General features: G+C 47.4%; 1 protein-coding gene across 1 annotated transcript; it reads left to right on the plus strand.

Annotated features, from left to right (window-relative positions):
* The first annotated feature begins 946 nt into the window (after positions 1-946).
* On the plus strand, positions 947-24712 carry smad7 (SMAD family member 7). The gene is made up of 5 exons (XM_052051300.1): positions 947-2353; positions 3146-3199; positions 8340-8411; positions 19920-21231; positions 24612-24712. Exons 1-4 carry the CDS (start codon positions 1279-1281, stop codon positions 20456-20458), a joined length of 1740 nt encoding a protein of 579 aa, XP_051907260.1. The 5' UTR covers positions 947-1278; the 3' UTR covers positions 20459-21231; positions 24612-24712.
* The last annotated feature ends 1584 nt before the right edge of the window (positions 24713-26296 follow it).

The following is a 26296-nucleotide window of genomic DNA, read 5'->3' on the forward strand; positions in this document are numbered from 1 at the left end:
AGACATGTTGCCCCAACCCCGTTCCGCTTCCTCCCGCTCGGCAATTTTAAACGGCGCCACTGACGGAGCATGGGACAATAGGGATGGACAATTGACTCCAACACTCCCCCACTCGCCCCCCTCCCCACCCAACATCTTAGCACGCACACACAAACACACGTCATGACAATCGTGCGCTAACCCCCCCCCAACCCCCACAGTTTGCCCTGTAGCCATACCGGCACGTTGACAAAGTGACGCCTGCATTGATATTCTCCGTGTCTGCCGACGAGGCAGTAACATACACGAATGCAAATTCGGCTCAATCGCTGTCTAGACTCTTGCCCCGCGACTAAGCACAAATAGCGACGTACTAATACCAATAATCTTACTTACAAACCAAAAACAATAAGATTTTTAATATTATGGGGGGAAAATGCACCTTGTGAGAAGAATCAGTGCGGTATACACAAATATTCTCTCATAATTAATGATTTTCCTCAATCGTTTGACTCTTCTGCATTGTCCGTATTACTTCTTCATACTTAGAAACAAGCACACGTAAACGTTCAATGTGAATGTGCTTTATGATTTCTTTCCGTATAAATACAACCTTCATTGTAACATTTTTTATCTGGCTTGACAAATGAAACGAAATCTGATTGGCTCATTACACAGTCGAGCCGCGTAACAAACCACCGACTGCGTCATTTTGTACCCATGACCGGAAGTGATTGCTCTCCATCGTTTTCGTAAGCGTCCAGCAGGGGGCAACCGCGAGCAAGCAGGGCAAAATCAAAGTAGTGTAAAATGCCTTTGCCCTCGACTTGTTCTCACAGGCACACAAAACTAATTCCCAACTTTTGTTGAAAACATAAAAAAGACTGCTTAGAGAGCCAAGTACAAACATTAACAAATCAACAAGACAATGTAAGAATCAAAACATGAGCGAGGGTGCGGCCCCTTGCATTAATAAAAAAATCGAGGAGGATATAATCATTTGATGGGGTAAACTACATTAAAATGACCAAACCTCTGAAATAAATGTCCCATTTTAAAGTTAAACAACAAAAACGCTTCACCGCAATCCACTTTTATTTCATACACATCCACTTTATTAACTCGAAGACACTTTTTATCGCCTAAACCACGTCAACATTTTTTTACGTTGGCGTGCTCGTGCCCGCATGTGCTTGCGCCCTCTCGTTGATAATGCGCGTTTGGTGTTTGCGCAACAACACAATCCCATTTCATGTCAAGCGACAGGCTGTCTAGACGCCCATGTGACCGGGCGCGTCAATGCGCACTGTGGAGACGACACACACACACACACACACGCACACACACACACTCCACGAACCAATCCGCGTCACACACACGCACACACTCCGCTCGCAGAGAGCACACACTCACACACGTCTGCTTGCTTCAGTGCCACGCACATACTCGCAGCGTGCAAGCAGAGAAAGGCTGCTGCAGGATTCCACGCCGAAGGATATCACGGAGCTTAAAAAAACACGAGCTTTTTCGGGGGGGATTCTTAGTGGTCGTGGATTAAAAACTCTTTCGGGCCATTTTTGCCGCTTTACGTCGTCACGCTGCTTTGTTGTAGCGCCATCGAAGCCGCCTGGATGTTGTCAGCGGGGAGCCACTGAGGGAGCGAGCCGAGCACCGGCGGCGGCCCAGGGCAGCAGACTCCAGCGTGTGGCCGGGCTACGGGCTCCCGTCTCCGGCGTCGCGCTGCTGCAGCCCCGCCGCTCCGCTCCTCCGGCTCGCCGCCTTTCTGCCCCCTTCCTCATCCCCTCCTCCGCCGCCTCCTCCGGACTCGGACTCGGACCCGGCAATCTTCATGGTTTGCGGACACCATGCCCGTTGTTTAGCCGGGGAACCCTCATCTCGTCCCGCATGTTCAGGACCAAACGATCGGGGCTCGTCCGGCGACTGTGGCGCAGCCGCGCGCCCGTGGAGGGCGACGGGGAGGTGGACAGAGGGACGCATGGCCCCGGGGGTTGCTGCATGGGCAAAGCGGCCAAGGTGGCGGCCAAGTCCCACGGCGGGTCGGAGGCCGAATTGAAGGCGCTTACCCACTCTGTGCTCAAGAAGATTAAAGAGAAACAATTGGAGGTGCTTTTGCAAGCGGTGGAGTCAAAGGGGGGCGCCCGCAGCCCCTGCTTGCTGCTGCCGGGCAAAGTGGACGCCAAAGTGGGTCAAGTGTCTTACTCCCTCCCCATGCTGCTCTACAAGGTGTTCAGGTGGCCCGACCTCAGGCATTCCTCGGAGCTCAAGAGGCTGTCGTGCTGTGAATCCTACGGGAAAGTCAACCCGGAGCTCGTCTGCTGCAATCCGCACCACATGAGCCGCCTCTGTGAACTCGGTAAGGAGACTTCTTGTTCAAAAAATAAACCGAAAGAACGAACCGCACATGCATTTGATCGGTAAACAAGTCTATGTTATGAATATTTCAATAATTATTTTGGGGTTGCCATTGCACTCATTTAACTTTAGTTTTAAAACGATATTTTTTGTGTAATTTTTGCAGCCTTGTTGGAATTGGTGGCATGGCACCGCTTAGTTTCAGTTTTATTCGCTTGATCAAGAAACTTGCATGTTTTTTTAAGAAATAAAAATATTGAATTGTAATTATTTGGGGGGAGGACTGCTCTGGTTGGTGCTGTCGTGTGCCTTGAAAGTGCTTCATTTTAATCGATTCATCAAGACGCACGCATGTTTTCACCTTGAGTCTTATTAGAATGACTTTTCTAAAAGTGCGCAGGGAAGTTTTCAGGCATTTGTGTATGTGTGTGAGAAAGAGAGAGAGAGAGAGACACGGAGGCCCCTATCTGAGTTTGTCCTAGACGCTGATAGTGGCCCTCCTGGCGCCAGGCGGCCCCCTTGTTTATCTGGCTGTCAGTGAAAGGCAATAGCCAGCCCTCGGGGCCTCTCTCGCTGGCTCATGAAGTTGTCCAAGGGTGTGCCAAACCTATGGGAAATATATTATGTTAATTATGAGGTATGATAAGTGTTTTGGGCTTTCATTTGTTTTTTTTAGCATTGCGTGGCGGGCTTGATAAAAATGATCTCATGGGCCCCCCTCCGGCCCATGTGCCTTGGGTTTATCACCTGTGAGATATTTTCTAATGCGTTTTTCTCCTCTCTCTCCATGCAGAGTCTCCTCCTCCTCCCTATTCCCGCTATCCCATGGATTATCTTAAACCACCAGGTGAGCTCATGCACATTCATATTTAAATGAGATTGATTTTAATGAAACGCCAATAAAAGTTATCGAGCACGTCCGAGTTAAAACACAAGTGGAGAACTTGTGAAAAAATATATATACATAAGATCCAGAATACTCTTCAAATAATGGGAACTTTTGTAATGTGCATGCCAGGCCACTAGTTGGCGATGGGGAAACAAATGCCTGGTGTTTTCTGAAAGTTTTTGATCACATTTGGGAGCCATTTTGGCAATGCGGCATGTAATTGACCGTGATGATGTGGCTGTCATTTTGAACAAATGTCGCACTCTGATTTACATTTTTACATCAGCCAAATGAGGGAACCATTTGTTTTGCGGCATGCTACACTTTGAGACCCAATTTCTATTTTTTAGGTAAAACGAGTGAGCAAAATGTCGCACTTTTACATACTTGTTTTTATTCGCTCTTGTCTGCACTGAATGCGTCGCCTTGATTTTCGTTGTTGTTGTTTTCCCTCCAGCATTTGGCGAGTGATCAAAACAACACATTTTTTTCACTTCATAGCGATTCTAAGCAAATGATCAAGTTGGTTAAAAACAAACAAACATGCACTTCGATACCTGTTTTCAAAAAGAAAAATCGCTCTGTTTGCAAGCATTCACACGCATACATAAGAGCTTCAAGCAAGCGAGCAAAAAAAAAAAAAAATTCTGTTTTCGCATGCATACACTTAATGCACATCTTTCATTTTTGCACTTTAGCCGCTAATGAAAAATAACAAATCGAAACGTCGCATCTTTTCAAATTCTTTCAGAGCGGGAACACCAAAATGACCCAATTTTGCCATTTTCATCGTAAGTTTTGGCAATTGATCCCGTTTTTGCTCCAAACGGTGTCACGTTAAAGACACTTCTGATTTGAACATCTTCATAAAAGTGCAGTCTCTGCCTCATATGTGTGCGCGCATACATGTTGGTGCGCATAGGAAGCACCTCCGTGTTTCGCTGTGATTTATGGCGACGGCGCAGAGGCACCGAGGCTGGCTGTGCACTTGGAGCGTGGCTGGCGGCCAGCTGGCTTTCGCGGCGGCCTACGAGCATGTTTGCTTGCCAGTCCGTCTTCATGGAGCCATGCGCACTTATTCACACTTTCAGTCCTGGTCGCGGGACACGTCTCCGGCGTCGGATGCCTTTAATGTTAGCGCGTGGGCCGATTTTAGCATCTTTGCTTGTTTACCCCGCGGCGGCCGAGTCTTTGCTTGTTTGTTTGTTTGTCGGCGCCCCCGCGACGGTCTGAGCCAGACGACGATTGTCACCTCGGTGCCAGAGAGGCGCAGCGGGTTATGTCATCGTCGCCCGTGTGAGGCGTGTTACATTTCAAGCACGGCGCGTCGCCTCAAAGTCGAGCTTGGACGGCACGTTGTTTGCAAAATTGTTTCCCGATCGATAGAACTACTTGATGGCATCAAAAGCCTTTTCCCCTCAGCTGCTGTGACCCCTCACTCCCCCTAAAAGAAAGATAACCAATCGCAGATCCATTTATTTATTTTATTCATTGTATCTTCCACATATGACCTGTTCATTTAAATAGCCGATATGCCAGATTATGAGCCATTGGCTACTTTCCATCTGCAGTCCCTTGGAAGGTTGCAACGTTCTACGTATACTTGTGTACTGTTGACATGAATATCACAGAAATATCCTCAATAATTTTTTTGGGGGCTGATTTTTAGCATTCTTTGCAATGGCACAAAGAAGGAAAGTAGATCAGATCTGTGCAAAGTCGAACAGTAACCTTCCGTTGACCGTGCGACTCGAGCTAATCCAATAGCTCAGAAGTATTAATATGAGAGAATGTATATTTTGCATCAAGCGGGAAGAGAAAATCAAAACGAGACTCTCAACGGTCCGCTATGTCGGGCATATTCAAGGAAGCGGTGATACTGATGGTAAATCGATGCAAGGGGTGCTCTTTGGAGGGCAACCGTGACTGTTCCTGCTTAAGAACTTCGACAATCATTTGCAGTCAAACCTAAAAAAAAAAAAAAAATCACATGACGCCAGTGACGCATTTCTTCTTTGGCGCGCGCACACGGCAAAGTTTCACCTTGTCGCCTTTCTCTGATACTGTTGTGCCCTTGAACGAGAACGCAAGGCTCGAACCTGCCCGCCGTCATAGAAATAGTGCCGATAGAGATACAAGACTGTATCCTTACATGGCGTGTGTATAAAATCCAAACAGTGATCTCACGTCATTTCAACTATGCATTCGCATCACTTGTGACTTCCCAAAGCCACTTTTTGGGTCTTTCAACTTTGGGACTGCACACTGGGAAATGTGAAAGAAAAAAAAAAGAATGATGATTCCAATGGAAAAGCAACTGCTATGCCATGCTAACAAGCGCCACACGTGGCTAGAGCGTGAATCGAAAATCTCAATGGTGTGCCGCATCATTCGAAACAGGAAATCAAGCTAGGAAGTATTCAAGAAAAATAATCTGATGGTAGTCATGCTCCTCAAGCGCAAGAGGAAATCAAAAACAGGGAACATATGTCATTATTTCAAAGAAACATCGATATCTACTCACATTCCGCAAAACATTCCGCTAGCCAAAATAATTTAAAGAGAGTCAGCGATGATTCGAATGAGAACCGCGATGGAACCATGCTGCTCGAGCACAAGGAGGAATAAAAAAAAATCCAAACAATGTGCCTTTTAAATCAAAATCAGTTGTTGTCCTTTCCCACTTGAGACCGCAAACGGTCCATTGGCTTCCAAGTCGAAAGCTAGAGAATGAATGGAATTTGGACGCAAAAACCGCTCGGCAACCGCTCAGCTCGAGTGGGAAGAGAAAACCGGAACGATAAGCAAGTTCCGGTGTTAAAAATCACCGTCAGGCCCTGACGTATGAAAGCGCGTCAAACGAACAATCTTTGTAACCAATCAACACACGGCCTTGCGTCTAGCTCCGCCCCTCCGATACCGTGCCGCTGCAATTGAACCGACACTCAGGGTTATATAGTGCTCAGTGTGGAGATGAGCCCACATAGACCGGTTGGGGGTCCGGTATGCAGGGGTCGTCCCCCCACGCCCCCCCCCCCTTTTCCCTCACAGGCTGCTCATTTACGGGCGTGTGTCAGTGGCGGAAAAGAAAGCTAAGGGGGCCAGACAATGACCCCTGCCAGACGAGCAGCTGGCTCGGGGGTCCGCCAGCCGAAAAGGGAGAAAGTGGCTTTCAGTGAGTGGAAACAATAGGAAGTCATTGCAAGCTGCAGCTGTGGCTTCATAGTACAAGCCACCCCCCAGCCCCCACCCACTCGCTCCATTCCGCACCTGCCCCTGCTCTCCCTCCCCCCGTCTGCTTATCGACCATTATTCATTCAGCGTCTCACTCAAGACGAGAATCGGCGACGTCAGTCATGCCAACAACTAGCATCCCGCAGGCCGAAGTAAATAGGAAGCCTCGTGCGGAGACAGGAAGCGATTACGCAACTGAAAAAAAAGACCCCCCCGCCCCCGGACTTGGTGCGGGAGCGTCACGGGAGAAACCAGGAAATTAGCAGCTAGCCTAGCCTCTAAATCATCCGTCACGCTTTTTTTTCCGCCGTTTGTCATGACCCAGCGGGCGCAGCTGCTATGGCCATCACGACCGCGGAGAGAGACTCTGCGGAGATGTATTAATAGGACAATAGGACGTAGACGGCCCCCCCACCCCCCGTCCCCGCCACAAGCCTGCGGCAGCTGTCAGTCAGCCCAACGCACGATACCTTCCTGTACATGTAAACAAGAAAATGGCTTGAATCCACTTTCAAATTTTTTAACCTGAGATGCGTTCGCCCGGCGGGCCAGTGGTTAGCGCGTCGACCTCACAGTGCAGAGGTACCGGGTTCGATTCCAGCGTGGGTTTTCTCCGGGTACTCCGGTTTGCTCCCACATTCCCAAAACATGCACGGCAGGCTGATTGAACACTGAAAATTGTCCGTAGGTGTGAGTGTGAGCGTGGATGGTTGTTCAGCTCTGTGTGCCCTGCGATTGGCTGGAAACCGGTTCAGGACTTTGGTACCCAAAGTAGTACACGTTGTAATTGTTGTTCTGGTGACTCCTGTACTTGAAATTCTAAAGAAGGCTGCCCCCTGTCGTAAAATCAGACACAAGTCGGCTTCCTGTGATTTATTCATTCATTCATTCATTCATTCATTCATTTATTCATTCATCTTCCGAGCCGCTTGATCCTCACTAGGGTCGCGGGGGGTGCTGGAGCCTATTCTCGGCTGTCCTCGGGCAGTAGGCGGGGGACACCCCGAATCGGTTGCCAGCCAATTGCAGGGCACACAGAAACGAGCAACCATTCGCACTCACACTCACACCTAGGGACAATTTAGAGTGTTCAATCAGCCTGCCACGCATGTTTTTTGGAATGTGGGAGGAAACCGGAGCACCCGGAGAAAACCCACGCAGGCCCGGGGAGAACATGCAAACTCCACACAGGGAGGCCGCAGCTGGAATCGAACCCGGTACCTCTGCACTGTGAAGCCGACGTGCTAACCTCCTGTGATTTATATATATATATATATATATATATATATATATATATATATATATTTTTTTTTTACGACGACTCAAATGAACGGTTCTCATGAACAGGAAGTGGATGTCATCCGTGTCACGGCAACGCCAGCGCCGACATTAGTCCATATGAAAGGCGCCCTGATGTAAATCGCCACCTTGTTTCCGACCTGCTGGGATATAATCCACACAGTGTTTACCCCTTTTTTCGCCTCCCGCTCCCTCCCTCCCTCCATCCTGCGGTCAGCTGTGAACTGTTGCCCCGGCGACCAGGGCAAGGCCGCTGGCAGCCAATGAAAGCGCGGGCAAGGCCGACTTGGCCGACAAGCGGCTGTTTGCCTGCGCCGCTCGTTAGCACGACCGCGGTGGGAGCGAGGCCTGGCCGGTAAAACCTCTGTCCCCGAATACCTCGTACCGTCATGCTTTTTGATCGCCGGTTCACCGATCGATCCCGATGTCGTGGATCAGGGCTCCGTTTTTTTTTTCGTCAACGTCTTCCTCGGGCATGAATTTCAGCTCGGTGATTGACTGCTCGGCAGCGGCTTCTTCGCCGTCTCCCCCCCTGGCTAATTCTGAGTCTGTGTCTCTGCTCCAGATTCCCCGGACTCAGGACCGTCATCCAGTGAGACCAGGGGAACAACCTACTCGGCCCCTGTGGGGCTTTCAGGTAAACATCTTCATTGCGTCCTCCATAATTGTTCCGCAATTGTAAGACAAGGAGAAGATGAGTGAGGGTGGTGTTTGGAACGCTCTCTGTGTTCTTTTCATGTGCAAATCCAAAGTTCTCTTTTTTTTTCCAGGCCCTAGTTTGGGGCTTCCTCGGCTTTCCTTTCCCATAATCCTCTTTGGCCGCCTTCCCAAAGCGGCGCCGCGTCCGCGGGCAGAGTTGTTCTCTCTGGGCCTTCACATGGTTCTCATTACAGGGCCCTTTTAAAGCCTGTTTTATGTCAGTTGGTGTTTGCTGCCCATATTCCAGCCGCACCCCCCCCCCCCCCCGCACCCCTTTCCCCCACACTTACTCCACAGAGCCACCACCGCCCTCAACCCGCCTTTGTTTGGTGGCGACGGCGACCCAGAATCGGTCTCATTCTGGACATTAAAGTCGTCCTTGCGCGTGTTTTAGCTTGACAGATTTGACTTTAAACGGTGAAATCCTAGAACCCGAGGTACTAGGGAGGAGGGGTGAGGGCGCCCCCACTCTGCCCCCCCCCTCCACTACTTATTGCCGCCGCTCGTTCTTGAACGGGGTGTGCCCTCCTCCCCCTGGTTTCCTTCCTGGCAGCAACCAGCTCTGTGAATGGGCCTCCTCAGCAAAAGATGGCAGAAAAGCGGTGCCCTCATGGTTTTCCCTGGCAACCCGCTCTACCCCCCCCCCCCCACCCCTAGTTCCTCTCACCTCCCCTGCGCCCTCCCTCTGGGGCCCTGACAAAAGAAACACGGCTCTCCCAGAAGGCCTGCTGCTGACCTCCCAGTTCCCTCAATCGCCCCTTTTTTTATGTTCCCCTCCAGACAGAGGAAGAAGGGAGGCGGGGCAGCAAGGGAAGTGTTTTTTTTTTTTTTTTTCAGAGGGCGTGTGTGTGGGGGTGCATATGAGTCGAATATTCATTAGTTGTGGTGCACGAGCCACAAACTTGAGGAAAAGAGCGATGCGGGCGAGAAGGAGTTAAACAAGCTGCCGCCACGGTGACAAGCGCAAATGCAAAGTGGGCTGCCTGCCAGGCTAGTGGCTCCGTAGTGGCCTCTCGTCGCCTCGCGTCATCCGCTTGGAACACGGCACAGAACAGGGAGGGACAGTTGGGGGAAGTGAAAGAGGGCTGGGGTGGGGGGTCGGGGGGGAGAACTTGATTGAGCGGGTTTCAGTTGACCACAAAAAAACTGATGAGAGGGATCACAGAGTGTTTTGTGAATGGAGAGCGGCGGGGACTTGAGTAGCGCCGCCAAAGAGGTTTTTGCTGCAGTTTGTTGCGCAAAAAAACAAAAATTTCTTTGAGGACTTATTGTCATCCAGATGCATCTAATAGTTTCAGGATGGTTTTGTTTACATTGCTAGAAATGTGTTAGCGTTAGCATTCTCCACATGAATTCTCCAGAAAATCTTTGTTTGCTGGTTTGTGTAGATTGCTAGCCTCTTTAGCATAGTATTTTCCCAACATGAATCCTCTCCCAAACGTTTTTTTTTAGTTTGCAGAACTAGAAATCGACCTAATCATGTCGCGTGAGGGCTTAGAAACCACTTTTTTAGTACAGCTACATAGATAATATTATTGTTTTATAATTATTTGTTTCCATCTCTAGCATGGTTAGCATAGCATTTTCAGACGTTTACTGTACCTGGGAAAATTGTTAGTTTGCTAAATTTTGCTCCTAACAACAAATTATTACGCTAGGTTGGGGGAAAGTAGTAAACTCTTCGAAATAATCTTTTTTTTTATAGCTGTGTTTAGCTTTGTTAGCAAAGCATTTTCTCAGTTGTTTGTTTAGTGAATTATACACAACAAAACGACTTTTGAGTATAGATGCATGCATTGGTTAGCATAGCATTTTCAGACATTAACTCTACCTGGGAAAATTGTTAGTTTGCTGAATTTTGCTCCTAACAGCAAATTATTACGATAGGTTGGGGGATAGTAGTAAACTCTTCGAAATAATCTTTTCTTTTTCTTTTTTTATAGCTGTGTTTAGCTTTGTTAGCAAAGCATTTTCCCAGTTGTTTGCTTCAGGGGAACCACCATAGAATTGATATGTTAGTAGCGAAGTTGCTTTTGTTCACATTTGGTAGCTTTATTAGCATAGCACGTCACCTAATTTCTCATTGCATAACACACCAGTTCCAATGACACAAGCGGGGCCGCCGGAAAATCAACGTCTGCGTCTAATCTGATCCAAGTTAGGATTGTCTGGCCTTCCTTGGCAGAGGTCCGTGCTGGATTTAGCATCCGTGCCGGCTTTTTTCTCCACTCCCTACGTGGGTTCCTGCGCACAGAGCCCGCGCCCACGTCTGCTTCTGTTTTTAACGAGAATTGATGAGAGGGCTGTTGAAATTCTGGCAATGGGCCCGAATGCCCGGCGTGACGCAGGCGTGGGCCGCCCCATATGCGTTATGTGTATGCGTTGAGGTGCGCTGTCTGAAATGTTCGTCTTTGGGGAAGAGAGTCTTCAACTGGACATTTTGGGTTGGTTTTTTTTTGTGCTCTTGGATTCAGGCAATGTTTTTATTTGGACCCTGTTAACTTTTTATCAGTGTGCCAGTGGCATGCCTGCCGGTGCCACCCGGGACCGACGGGTGACACACACACACACACACTCACAAGGATAAAATGACCATGGTGCAACACCTTGGCATGCTGCCCACTGTCACACAGGCGCTTCCTCCCAAAGCTTTTTTAAATTTAGCTACATGCTATTTATTTATTTTTAAAATGTTTTTCACCTCATTTGGCAAGCTCCTCTGCGGGAAATATGATAATTGCTCTTTTTTTTTGTTTAGTTTACTGTTTTTTTTTTAAACTTCTTTTTACACATCACATATTTTTGCCCAAATAATTGTGTTCATAATAAACACGTGATGCATCTCATCCATTTTTTGTTTTTTTTTGGTTGTGTAGGTTAAGTTCCTCTTGGCGATACTTTTGTCCCAATACTTTTGTCCATTGTCACCGTACCCGTTGCCACATATAGAATGACGCCGGCACTTTTAAAAAAAATTCCATCCTGCTTTCCACATCCCCGCCGTCACAACGTCAATTAGTCGCAGGCTCAATCCGCTGGAGGTGTGAGCTCCATCATCGTCTCCAGCGAGGAGAATTAAATTTAGTCCAAGCTCATTAAATCAAACCCGCTGTCATGACGACTGCCCTATTTTTTTTTCTATAGTCATTAATGACTGGAAGTAAAGTGTCACCCTCATAACCCAGTCATTCTTTTTTTTTTTTTTTTTTAAATCCGGAAACTTACTTCCAACTGGACTGCAGAACAGAGCGCCCTCAGTGTTCCTCCGTGTTCCAGCTCCTGCGCTCTCGGCATTCCCGCCTTGTTTGGGTTAGCGGCGAGAGGAAAGGGCTGCGCAGGATATGACCTCATGTCTTTGAGCCGGCGGGGAAAAGGACTCGCATAAAATAAAAACACACACGCACACACAAGAGAAGCCGAAAGAAAGAACAACGGAATCTTTTTGTCAGCGTGACTTGCCAGAGCTCAGTTCAGCGAGCACCGGACGATTACGTTTCCGATTTTTACTTTTTCTTTTGTTTTTTGTTTTTTAACCCTCCGTTACTTATTTTATATAAGAATCAGTGGAAGTCAGGAAGTTCTTTGTGGTCGGTCATAAAACTTTAGTATTAGCATACAAGTAGTCGCAGTTACTCCAAGTAGACAAAAAAATGTCAAATGTGGTGTTCCGATGCTTTTGTCCAGCCTCCTACACTTCAGCTACATACAATTAGCTAACATTGATACGTCATCTTGTGTTGACCATGTTACACTTTGCACTTTAGTTTCCGTGAAATGATCCCTAACGGGTAACGGAATGCTGTAATATGGAAAAAAAAGAACCCTTGCGAAGCTTCAAGGCATTGACATTTTGCCATGACCTTTTTATGTAATCTGATGAATCGTCGGAGCCTAACTTACTTTTACACTTGCATGACCTGTGTAGTTTTTGACCCTGGAGCAGATCATTTCTGTTTCCATAATTTCCAATGGGCAAGTATTGACGTCTGAATGTGAGCGAATGGAAGTCAGTGACACCCCCCCAACCCCCCAAATCCCCCCAGCCCCCATGCAATCCCAATGCCCCCGTGTTCCCTTCAAGGAGGCAAGATGGCGTCTTTTGGGCGGAGGCCTTCCACACCTCCTCTGTAATTTTCAGCGGCGTGCGCGAGCGAGCGGAGATGCCGGCCGGGGGCCCTCGCTCCCGAGTCGGGCCGTGGCCGGCGTCTCTCATTACTCCCCCACTTCCTCTCTTTGCGAGGCCGCCAAAGCCGCCTCTTGGCAAGGGGCGACTCCATTTTGGTTTTTGGCCGTCCTCTGTTTTCTCCACCCTGTGTCATTACACCGCGCAAATCGAAAAAACAGTGAGGTTAGGAGGAGGAGGAAGGGGAACGGAATGTGGGCCCGGAGCCGCTTGGCTTGACTCAGTCTTCTCCCGTTTTGGGGGTGTTTATGGTTACCTTTAAGGAGAGGAGCGGGGAGCATTTTTGGAGGGGAGCCCAGAACAAGTCGGACATTGTTACCTTGGAAGCGCATTCTGACACGACGGAGGCATGAAAGCGGAAATATGTTCGTGTATATGTTTGATTCCTGTGAGGCGCTCCCTCTCAACCCCAGCATCCCGTTCATTTGTGTGTATATCGCCCACTGTACCGGCCTTTTTTTTTTTCAATAGTCATGAGAAACCGGATTGTAATGACAACAGTATATTGCATAATCGTGCATGCACAAAAGGTGTAGCGTTGTTTATTAAAAACACAACAAAAGGCCAGACTCGCTCTGCTGGTTGTCCTTTTTCCCACGCCACCCGAACGCCACAGGGGGGAAGAAAAAAAAACGATGGAGATGCGTGTCAATATTATTTTATTCCGACTTTATTAAAGAAACATTTCAGCATCTTAAAGAAAGTAACTTTTGAGGTCTTGATCTCTTAACAAAATACTTTTTTGGGGAGGGGGGTCTTTTTTTCACTTTAGTGCATAAAATATGACTTCATTCTTAATTGTTTCTTGTCATATTACATTTTGTGCACACCATAACTTTTTGTAAACAAACTTTTGGAATTTTTTTCTTGTAATATCAAGACATTTGTGACCAAAGTATGGCTTTTTAACTTTTGTTGTCATATTCCTTTTTGTAATATAACTTAAAATATAACATTTAATGAAAAAAAAAAATACAATCTCTTAACTTGATGTACTACTTCGTTGTGACTTTTCTCTTCAGATTATTTTGTTAGTAAAATATGACTTGTGCCCTTTTATTATATTGTCATGACTTTTTGACTTTTTTTCTGATGTCAAATTTTTTCCTGTGTCTGCATTCTGACTTTTTTCATCATTCGTTTTTTCCTACCCGCTGGATTCATGTTTGTATCTATCTCACAAATTGTACAACATAATGCATAGCATAAAGCATCACACACACACACAGTCTAAAGCGTCTCTGCGGGTTGTCTGCATTTTTTCCCCCACCACGGCGCCTGAACGCTATAGCGAAAGAAGTGGGCGTGTCCTCTTGTCCACTTGTGTGAGTCAGTGTGGTATATAATCTTCTCGGGAGTCCGTGATGACATCATCAGGACTTGCCTGGCACCCCACGCTCTGCGATGTGGTGTTTATTTGTGCTGTCAGCCTAGGAAATCTGGGCATCGGGGATGATGATGATGATGATGATGATGATTTTGTGTGTGCGTGTGTGTGTGTGCGTGTGTGTGTGTGCGTGCGGTCAGCGTGAGATGAAGTGTTGCAATAATAATAAGTCAGTCAGCATGAGGAGGAAGGAGGCGTTCCATGGGAACAGAATGTTCTTCTGAGGATGATGATAATGTTTCTTCTTCATGTCTTGTGGCGGTCCAGACGTGGAGATCATGTGATTATGGCAGCCAAACATTCCACTCCTTATCTCCCACCCCGGATGCTTCTGGGAAGAAATAGCATGTCTGCGAGTCGTTGTCCAAGATGTGCAGATAACAAAAGTGGGCCACTCCCATGCCAGGCTTTTCCTGCCATCAGGGGCTCTCTCTGCTTCTTTTCTCTGTTGGGTTGGCTCAAATGCACTTTTTTGGTTTACTAATGGTTACTAAGACTCAACCTCCCCCTGTTATGGGAACCAGTGGTTGGAAATTGTCTACTTAGATGGACTGAATGTTCAGAACCACTGTTTCCGTGCTCACACAATAGTTTTTTTGTTTGTTTTTTAATGAGAATAACATTTTGCTTTTATTTGATGTGGGATATGTTTTCCATGGCATGAACAACATATTCCTTGCAATATTATGACTTGTCTCACTTTGTCTTTTTCGTATTTGTTCATAGTCAGTACTATTAAAAATGATACGGTTGCAGGTTTTCAAACATAAGGGGGGTGAGAACATAACTTTGGGGTACTCCACTGCAGAGAAAACATTGACTGTACCACTTTTTTGACAAAAGCCTGAAAATGTATCATCAAACACAATTATTAGTTGCATATCGATTTGTTTCTCACGCCACCGCCGTTCCCGTGGGGACCGGCGGTTTACATTTGTGCGTGTGCGGACGTGTGTGGAGAGCGACGAGTGAGACGTCTGTCTGCCTTGGAACAAAACAAAAGGAATGCCTCCGCAGCGTGACCCTTGAACTTTTGGAATAGTCCCCATCACCACCTCACCCCTCCGCTCCCCCGCCCCCCACCGCCTACACCCTGTTAGCTCAGGAGAGGGTGTTGACTTAGAAAATAAGGCGCCGCCGCCAAGAGTCCATTTCCTTCACGTCTTCCCCATTCCTGCTTTCAGCTGCTATTTGTGGTCGTGCGCGTGCGTGCGTGTGTATGTGCGTGTCTGCGCGGAGACAGACTTAGGTAATGATTAACCTTTTTAGACAGCGAGGACACAGTCGGCTGACAACCAACATCCACCTCCCGCCCTCTTTTGTCCAGTTGTCTCGGCTAGCTTAGCATCAATGCTAGTAAAGCTCCCCCGGTCCACAACCTTGTCTCCCAAACAACAGATTATTAATGAACACGTGTGTTTGTATCGTAGACCATACGGTTGTTGTCCGCTTTAAATTCCGACACGATACCAATGTGCGCTTAAACGGCTCACCTATGCCCTCTTGCCGGCTGCCATTTTGTTTAAAGCGCACAAAATGCTCCGTTGTCGTCTGTATCGTAATGATGCGTGACGCTCACGCAATCTGCTGCTTTAGCAGCGCGCTAACACCGTTTGCAGCCTTTGCGTCCCCCGGCCAAGTTTTTTTTATTAATGTTAGCAGATGGCGCTGGTTTGAGGAAAATTCATATGTATAAATACATCTCGTCTTTGTTATTACAATTTTTAGTGTCCTTGAGAGTTTTGATGATTATCATAAGGTGTGGGTGAAAAAACGACACTACACCGGGGGTATGGGGAGGCTCTAGCCCCATCAGAAATCCGAATTAAGCCTCTCCAACATTTGATTTGATGTGCAATTTCAACCATGAGGCATCCTAACATTACAACTTTTTCCTGAACAAAATGAAACTTGGTGTGAAGTTACATAACTCCACCCCATTGTTGCAGTATTTGCTTTTTTTCTGGGAAAGAAAAAAAAAACAACTCTGACTTTGTCCTTTTTGTGACTTTGTTCATGCAACTTTGACACTTGCGATATAACTGCTTTTCCTGGACAAAATACAACTATTGTACTCTTACTTCATTTAGTATTACTTTATGGCCCATTTGGCATTGCTACTTTTTATTTGTATTTTCTTAACAAAATGTGACCTTTTTGACTTGACCTCTTTTGAGTTGTTACATAACTTTTTTGGTGTGTGATTACAAGGCTATTCTTGTAACTTTGGAACTGTTTTGTCATGACTACTTTTTGTGACATTTTTTATCTGTTCTTGTAACTGACATTTTTTTGGTCGGGGACTTTGATAAATGACCTTTCTTGTCATTTATTGAGGATTTCCCCTGCATTACTCATGTTTGAATGTCACATTTTTCTTGTTATATTACTACTTTCATCGTCATGTCGTGAGTTGCGCTGTATTTCCATCACGTTCTTGTAAACCGTGCCTGTGGTGGGCAGGTCTGCCTAGCAACAAGTGACCAGTAAAAACAAATACTGCCCGTTGGACCGCGATGTGTCGCCGTTCTATTACAAATGACGTCAACGACATTTGTTTTAGGGCCTCAGATGCGACGTAAAGTAAACCATCGCATTCCTGTCAACTCCGCCACATTTCCCGCATCTTCTAGGGTCAATTATTTTGCCCACCACTCCCCTTAATGTCCGAGGCTCTGGGCCAGAATGACGCAAGCGGCCGATGGGCGCAAAAAAAAAGACAGATGGCCTCGAGACTGCCGGCTAGCCAGATTATCCTCAGCGAGAAGAAGCGCCGAGAGCAGGTGGAGCGTCCGACAGACAGACAGACAGACGGACTAATGCCTTTGCAGGCAGACATCCAGACAGATGTACGTACGGAAGAAGTGTCTCGCCTGGCCCGCCAAGAACGGAGGCGCGGGCAGCACCTTTGGTGGGCGCTGTAAATAGCGTCAGACTGTAAGGCGAGGAGAGGAGGCTGTCCAAAATCCGGCACCTAGATGTGCACCCCCCCCCCCCCTTGTGTGTGTGTGTATGTGTGTGTGTGTGTTAAGTAAAGTCGTAGCCCTTGTGCTGTCAGGACAAGCTGTGAACAAGCTCCTGACATGGCCAACAAGCGCCTGTATCACTTTCACCCAGCTAATAAATGCCTCTGAGGCTCCGGGTACCTGTGCCCGACCCCCCCCCCTTTTTTTATCTTGCCCAAAAATGTTGTTTGCTCTCCTTGTGAGCAGCATATCTTTTCTTGAACGGTCTTCTTCTGACTTTTTCTTGCCATTGTAACTAAGCTCGCTCCAAGCGCTGCGGTGCGTTCAATGTCCCTCGGAAATAGCAGTATCACAAACGAATATCACCCTACAGAAACTAACAATAAAATAAGTCTTATCGAGGCTGGGTTACACCATCTTTCTACGATTTGCACTCCCAACATCTTTCATGTTCTTACTATTCTTCCTGGACAATGACTTTACAACTTTTCTCAAATGACTGCTTTTGTACTTTCGCTGTAAAGTTTCGAAATACTGCACGTTTTTCTGAACAAAATGCGACCTGCTAAAATGTGCTTTTTTGCTAACAGCGTACCCGCATCCCACGACTGTGGCCCAAAATGTCTGTGCGGTCTCCCGGTTTTGTTCATTTTATCTTATTTTGCCAGTTGACGTGTTTATCCGCCCCCATGTTCTTATCTTCGATCTTTCTGGCATTTAATGCGTCTTCCTGCTTGGGGCTATGGCAAGAGGGTGGGGGGGGGGGCGTGGTCCAGCGGGCCCGGCCGCTGTCGTCATGAAGAGCGGGGTGTTTTCTGACATGCTCAGACAGGCTCTAATGACCTCTGACGCCAGGCCCCGTCTCTCTCAGCAATAACAAACAGATACTCTCCAGGTCTATGCCCCCCCCCCACCCCCAGTTCCCACCCCCATCCACTCATTGCAGGTGACTGCCACCACCAGGCTGTCAGCGGGGTCAGAGACGTTTTCCGTCTCTTATCTGGAAGATAAATGCATTTTCCCCCCTCTTGCGTTTAGTCTAAGGTAGATAGTCAGGTACTTAGGTGGCCCACCCTCCCCTGTGCCCCCACCAGGATGGATTTACGATAAACTACCCCTGAGGCCCCGGCTCTGACCGACATCAAAGAACACAGCTCTGCTTGTTTTATGGAAGGCTTTAAGTCACCACCTACCACCCTGCCCCCACCACCTCTTGCCTAAAAGCCCCCCACCCCCCATCTCTCTGATTCCGTCCGCTAGTGTTGTCTAATGAAGGCTAATGACAGGCCGCGGCGAGGCTCACTCGGACCGCCACATATCCTGCCGCATTAGCGTCGCAGTTTGTCTGCGGCGAGACCTTCCAAATGACTGCTTACATGAGGGGGGGCTAGTGCCAGATGAAACAGAAGAGGGGGGTGAGTGCGGTGGGGCTCAGAGATGGGGCGAGGGGCTCCTTTTGCTCTCGGAAGTAAACACACGTCCAATAGAGGACACCGCAATTAGTCAAGGACGCAAAAGTTGCAGTCCAACTATATGCTCCCCCACTCAGACACCCCCCGCCCCTCCCCCTGCCTTCCCCTCACTCTTAGCTTCCTCGTGTTTCACTGGCTCCCACTATTTGAGGGGTGGCGGCTTGTGAGTCGCTGGAAGCCACATTGCTGCGGAATAGAGATATGAGGAGGGAGGGGGGGGGGGGGGGGCTGGAAATTGGATTGCCGCCAACGCTGTGCTTCTTTTTTACGCTCAGAGAAACTTTAGACCGACGAGGCCTCGTCGCTCGTCTCCGCCATTCCTCGCTCGCACCACACGTGTGTGTGTGTGTGTGTGTGGGGGGGGGTGCTCTCCCAACCGAGGAGGCTGGAGGAGGGTTTATGTTTATGGAAGCGTCGGTCGCTCAACTCAACGCCCCCCCCCCCCCCCTTCTCATCCGTGCCCCTCTTTTGCCGAACGATTTCCTGCCGGCACGCGGCGGAATGAATGCGGTGACGTCAGCACATTGTTGGCAGGCACCGCGAACGAAAACACGGCGAGCCAGACAGAAGATAAGCGCTTTTAATGCCTCGACAAATAATGTCGTGCGTGTGGACACTCGCCCACCAAGCGTCTCCCGGTTGCCGCTTCGGCCTCCAGGAATTCCAACGCGGCTGCTTGCCGCGTGGCAGAAAAGTAGGGCGGAGAGCGCCGTTATGCGGTATAATCAAGGAATTTGGTGGACTTTGTTTTCTTTTAAAGACATGCGGTCATCCTCTGGCTTTCCTTGCCTCAAGGCAGCATACAACTTAGATACTTTTTTTTAAAAGTCAGTTTTAAGCAAATAAAGAAGAGTTGAGGTGAGTTTCTGTTCTAACAAGAACAGACTTTTGCGACGTGGTTTGCTTTTGTAATTCAGTCTCAAATGCTTCCGGATGGTGGTTGCATCGTGCTAATTTCATAGTGAGCAAACGCTTGGGGTGATGCGTTCAAGGGGTGTCTGAAATCGGAGTGCTTTTCTGGTCTGGGGTTTTAATGCTTTGCTAGAGCAAGTGCTGCCGGCAACTCGATAAATGAGAGTCGTCGTACATTGTTCGAGTAAACGCTGACCTCTGGTTCCATTTCAGCGACTGGCAGTGAGGCTTGGTAGTTGCTGTGCAACCCGTTTTGTAAATGCACACTGCACCGCACTGGCAAGGGCGCCAGAGAATTGCGGTTTTAGTTGCTGCAGGAGTTGTGCAGCCACCCCCGCAGTCATCTGGTGTTCAGTAAATTGCCCAAGACTACTTTCTCCACCAGCGATCCGTTGTTTCATCCGTCCAAAAACAAAGACCGACCAAAGTAGACTTTACAGAGCGAGCTTCAATGATTCATGACGTGCGAGTTCTTGTCATTTTGGTGAAAGTTTCAAGCGCTCCGTTCCTTCTGTTCCCTTTACAGATTCCCTGGCCATGCCGGAGTCAGGGGAGCGATCCCATTGGTGCGTTGTGGCCTACTGGGAAGAGAAAACCCGCGTGGGGCGCCTCTACTCGGTCCAGGAGTCCTCTCTGGACATCTTCTACGATCTACCTCAGGGCAACGGCTTCTGCCTGGGCCAGCTCTGCTCGGACAACAAGTCGCAGCTGGTGCAGATGGTGCGCGCCAAGATCGGCTACGGCATCCAGCTGACCCGCGAGCCCGACGGCGTGTGGGTGTACAACCGAAGCTGCTACCCCATTTTCATCAAGTCGGCCACACTGGACAACCCGGACTCGCGCACGTTGCTGGTGCACAAGGTGTTCCCCGGGTTTTCCATCAAGGCGTTCGACTACGACAAGGCCAGCAGTCTACGGAGGCCCAACGACCACGAGTTCACGCAGCAACCGCGCACGGGCTTCACGGTGCAGATCAGCTTCGTGAAAGGTTGGGGACAGTGCTACACGCGACAGTTCATCAGCAGCTGCCCCTGCTGGCTGGAGGTCATCTTCAACACCCGATAGCGGTGGCCTCCCCCTGCCCCTTTCCTCCTCAGACACTAACCCCCCCACCCCCCCACCAACCCTCATCGTCCTTTTTTGTTCCAGAGGTTCAAAACAAAGTTATAGTCGAAGAAACACATGACCTTCTTCACAAAAAGTGACTCAAATAAAGAGGCGAGAAATGTATTTTATGTTTCATATATATATATAGATATATATCTATATATATATATATGATTGTAAATATGAAGACGTTTTATATGCATCATTATTTATGTATTGTGCAATGTGTTGATGAGAAAAAAGAAAATAAGATGCACTTTGCTTAATATAAATGCAAAACAAAGAAATGCCAAAATTAAAAAATATATCTATACAAATGTCTCCTGCTTCACGTTGGTTTGTGTGTGGGAATGATCAATCAAAAGTTATATCGTGATTTTCGATAAAGAAAAGCGATGAACGTGCAGTACCACTCGGTGAGTTTACAAGTTCCCAACATTGTGAAAGGATCCTGAATGCACCACGTTGCATGCATAGCGAACGTGTATCGTTTGAGATTCTGCCAGCAGTGAGCGCGGTTTAAAGTGATTAATAACGCCCGAGTTGGAGTTGCAGTCGAATTCATTGTACAACTAAACCCGCTGCAAAAAAATAATTTCTCACATGGCACGTTTAAATACGAAACGTGCTTCGTTCAACACAAAAGTCAACGGAGGATCCCATTCCAATGCTAACGACTGTTAGCATCCTAAAAACAAGTTCACTCCAACGCTGTGGAAACACAAACACAGGTAAGATGAGACTACTCAAAGGCACAAATTATTCAAAATATGTGGAAAACGAGTTATTTTAATAGCGTTAAATGGCAATTCTGTGTACAACATTGTTCGGACGAAGTATTTGTTTTTATTTTTTCAATTTTATTGTAGCATGTTCAAATACAATCCGCGACATCCACCCAAGTTAGCCCAGTAAGTCCCAAGACTTGTGACAATAACATAAAATGGAAATAATTCATGACAAAGAAGTCAGGGTAATGCTCATTCAAGGCATCAAATATGTATGTAGCAGAATGAAAATGCAAGAAGCTTGAATTTCTCATGCTATTTGCAATGCCGTTTTGTTTGCACTTTGCACAAGAGTTTTCAAGAATAGTGTTCAACCTGCAGGGATGAATGGACATGAGGCTCCTTAAAAAAAAAAAGGGTCTCCTTCCTTGGGCTATTTTAGTGCGGGTGTCCTTGATGAGTGATGACATCACAGGCAGGAAGCAGTGATGCACATGAGGAAGCCACGAAGTCAACAGAGGTCTTCCTGCTTGTCACCGAATGAACACATGGAATCGAACAAAGAATTTGTGGGTGACACGCCCTGTGGAAATGAGCAATATGCCGGATTGTGACCCACACCAGACAAACTATGAGCGTGTGTGTGTGTGTGTGTGTGTGCGCGCACGCCAGTCTGGGCCATCGACCTGTCAGATGGGTGTCTGTGAAGCGGATTACGACCGTAAGCCTGCTTTACCCACTTCCACTGTCTCAAAGACCTACATTTGCAAGGCCTACTTTACTCGACGCACAACAACACCGCGCACCACGTTTCATTCGTGAAAGTGCAAATATTTAAGGCAAAGGGCGACGACGTCACAACGACTGGGAATAATAAACGCCCCCGCAGCCTGGCAGAATATCGAGGCAGTCAGTCGCCATGAATATTCATTCACGGGTCCTGATCGAACGGCCCGAGGGTTGGAATATGAGGCGGTCGCATGACAAGACCTCATTCCTTGAAGTCAGCGACCTCATAATGGACGACATGCCCTGGCAGCGCTAATCCTTAACCTCGCTAATACAGTAGCGTACAACCAAACCGGCTCCGAGTTTGTGCGTGTGTGCGTGTTGGCATGCCAATGACTACCCTCGGAAAGGATCACCCCATGACCCCGCCCTGCAATGAAGCCATGAAAAGTGTTTATTTTAAAAAAAATTTTTCAGCCTCGCAGCTCCCCACATCCCATTTACACCAAGTAGCAACAAGCTACTCCGTGACATTTACTTAAGTAACCGTTTATGCGCGGTAGCCTGCTGAATGTCGTCGGCGAAGCTGCAAAGTGGTTTTGAATCGCAGTTTAATTAGTTTCGGTTTTGATAGCGGCGCCGACACCCGCAGCGGCTCCTCTTGTTTTAATCTCGCGAGGGAAGAAATGTCATCTGTGCTGCACGTTACACATACAGTACATTTGACAAGAAAGTTGATCCGATCCAAATATATATTTGTCGAGAGATTTTTCTAACAAAAAAAAAGTAAATACAGGATATGTTAATTTATTTATATTACGACTTTTTTTTTTTTTTTTTTTAGGAGACTTTATTGCACTGGGGTCATGTGGTGTTAATGGGGCGAGATTCCTTCGGTGCGCGCACTTGCGACTTCCAGGCCGATGTAAACATCCTCTCGATTGTTTGAATGTGGAATGTGAGCCATTCCTTAAAAGTCGATTTTTTTTTTTTTTGGTTTTGTTTGAGGTGCACATGTTATTTATAGATCAAGCTCTCTCTTTCGCTCTCTCTCGCCGCCGCTTTGCATGGGCCTGCTGCGTGTCATACGTGTATACACAGAATGTGTTTACGTGTGTGTTCCTGCGCACGTGTCTGCTTGCATGAACGCATGCTCGGACTTCTGTGCCAATTGACTCAAATGGAAGAAGGGGATATTGGGGGGGGGCAGGGGGTGTAGAATGAAAAGTTTTAATGTGAGAAGATTCACATTTGTGTCTGATAGAAATGTAACTCGATTTTCATCTTTTGCATCATCGTCAGTTTTTTTTTTCTCGGATTCTGATTAAAATTTTATCGCATGGTGTTATGTCGTGATGCATCAAAACAGATGGATATTGCGCCATAAAATGTCATTCTTCCTGGGGTGGGGCGGGGGATGACTATCAGTCTTTTTGTTATTTTCATAAAAAGAAATGTGATTTTAATCCCATCGCAGAAGCAAGACGTCTTTCTCAGATTGCGACTTTGAAATGAGATTGAGTTTAAATCAAATGGATCCATGTTTTATTCACAATGAAAGCCGTTCTGTGAGTGGATTGGAAAAAAAAGATCACCACAGAGTGTTCCTTCAATGATTTTACGGGCTTAAAGTTCAGTCGGAGGCTTTCGACCCCCCCCCCCCTGGGTCATTTTAATGCACAGATGACTTCTATCATAATTTTGATGATATATTCCACAGTCGTTGACGTCAAGTCGCATTACCATCGCCGCCTTTCCTGCGTACATTCCTATAGGTTGCGTGCGTGGGCGGCATTATGAGCTGGATAATTCACGGCAAATGTCAGTGAACACGGCCTGCCAAATGATTGCTAGCTGCAATATGGCCAGCAGACAGCCCACAATATCCTTTTTCGATAAGACCGCGCGAGGCGAAGACATTTTCCCTCGACGTCCCCTCGCTGACTGACATCCGACTTCAATTACCAACGATGTCATCAAAAAGACGATTGGTCGCCCGGTGAGGGTGAAGCGCAGGCTCGGCCCCTCGCAGTTTTGCGCGAGGTTGACTGACGTGTACCTGCCGATGACACCGGTTTACCGGTCGCGCCACAACGCCGACAACAAACCCAACCGCGGGACAAATGTTCACGGGAGCGTTATGCTAGCCCGACGTTGGCATGCTGAAAACAAGGAACCGGACGGATTCATTTTGCCCCTGCGTTGTCCCATGAAAATATATTTAAAAAAAAATTATATATATATATATATATATTAATATATATTTATATAATTAAATAAAAAATATTTATATATTATATATATATAAAATAATATATTAATTTTTTTACATTGTATATATATATATATAATATAAATATTTTTAAATTTATTTATATACATATAAATATATTTAAAAAATATATATATATATATCACGAGGTGAGCGTTGGAATCGCTTTTGAAAAATATTTCCCGTTTCCTACGATTACGCAAATATTCCCGTTCTTCCGACATCGTGTTTTCCGTACGGGCAATTTTGAGGGCAACTTTTAAGAGCGGGGCCCGTCCAACTTTCGGCAAATAAAAGTCGGGCGAGCGTTTTTGCCGTCTGTATTTTTCGCGCGCGGCGGTGCCGCTTTCCGTCGTGCTGACTTGGCTGGATGTGTGTGCAGATCGCAGCGAACGGCGAGCCGAGGAATGCGAGCGGCGGGCTAACCGTGGCGGGCCTTCGAGGAGTAACCAGATAGCGGCTGGTAGACTTCAGAGGAGTGGGGGGGGAAAAAGCCTCCGCGCAGACGCAGCGCCTTTCCGAGGAGGAGACGCTTTGGCTGGACTCCAAACCCCACCCACTCCTCCGAATCCCCCCCCCCCCCCCATCCTGAATGACCCAGACGTGGCCCCTGAGTGCCCGGCTTACAATCAAAGGTTTGTATTGTGTATTCACAAGCCACTGATACTGCTCGCCATATCATCATCATCATCGAAATGAGGAAACGGAGTTTGTAGTCGCGACCCTTGTCAGGATGAGCGACTCGGCTCATGGATGGATGGAAATAAATTGATAGGTGGAAGGGTACCCCCCCCACCCCCCGAAATATAAATTTACTCAATGAAGGCATTTTTTTGGGGGGGAAATATTTCCCACACGCGCACTTTTTCCAAACCACCGCTGTATACAAAGTGCTGTACAAAAATAAGTTCATCGGATAAAAACAAAAAAAATGAATAGCCAAGACGCTCCAAAGCGACAAAAAGCGCCAATCAACAATGACGAGAGAGCGAGCCGCCTGCAGCCACGACCCGCACTTTAGCATCGGCGCCTTTGCGCCAATTAAACGCGACGCAGAAATGGCAAGGCGAGATCTTCTCCTGCTCGATCGGAGAACGCTTTCCAGACCCCCCCCCCAAAAAAAAAAAAAAACCTCATGAAAAATGAATCCCCCGAGCCCATATTTTTTGTCTGACATACTTTGTAAGTAAGACGGTAATCAGCGTATATTTTCCACACATACACACTAGCACACCCGCGCGCACCCCGACACTCGCGAGCACAATTAAGATTTGGGTCCTTTTTCCGCTTCGTCAGACCCGGGGGGCCTTATTACGCGAGGAGCTCCATCAAAGCGGTCGGAAAGCGATAAGCGGAGAGAAAGGCAAGACGCCGACTTTGACTTTAATTATCTTCCTTTCTATCCTTGGAAAGCGGCTGGAAATTAAATTAAAAAAAAGAAAAACAAAACGAAAGTCGGGGGGGGGGATAATAGTTTATTCCAAGTGAGCGAGCAAGATCTCGCTGAAGACGTGAATTCGCCGATTGTTTTTCTTTCCTCGATTACTTTATTCACTCCGTCGTTTACTTGGATTGCGTGTGGGGTCGCTAGCGCCGTAGGGAAGCATTGTTGAGATACTTGAGGTCTCGCAAAATGCCCCCCCCCCCAACCACCAAAAAAAAAATAGCATCAAAGCATGGATGGATGGTTGTTTGTCTATGTTTAACCTGCGATTGTCTGGCGACCAGTTCAGGGTGTCCCCCACCTACTGCCCAAAGACGGCCTGCCCGCTACCCCCCCGAGAATAAAAATGACAACATTTGCCGCCGACCTCGCAGCGCTAAAAATCAACCGTGAGACTATTGCGCATCTTGTCTAATAATTGACCAGATCGATCGATATCGATACATTCCTTGTCCACCGAGCGATCAATATTGCGTACGGACACACACGTCGTGGCCTTTCGTGCGTGTTTAACTTTGGAAGGGCGGAGTCAAAAGAGGAATAATGTGCAACAATGTCAAAGAGGAAGAAAAAAAAAAGCGGATACGTCCTGCTGTTGCTAGGCAACTGCATGCCTCCAAGTC

This window comes from Hippocampus zosterae, chromosome 18, assembly GCF_025434085.1.
Source record: "Hippocampus zosterae strain Florida chromosome 18, ASM2543408v3, whole genome shotgun sequence".
Taxonomy (NCBI): Eukaryota; Metazoa; Chordata; class Actinopteri; order Syngnathiformes; family Syngnathidae; genus Hippocampus; species Hippocampus zosterae.

Coding starts and splice junctions, on each gene's coding strand:
- smad7 (XM_052051300.1), top strand. CDS start 1,279: ATGCGCACTGTGGAGACGACACACACACACACACACACGCACACACAC. Junction 3,200..8,339: donor GGATTATCTTAAACCACCAG/GTGAGCTCATGC, acceptor TCTCTGCTCCAG/ATTCCCCGGACTCAGGACCG. Junction 8,412..19,919: donor GGCCCCTGTGGGGCTTTCAG/GTAAACATCTTC, acceptor TTCCCTTTACAG/ATTCCCTGGCCATGCCGGAG.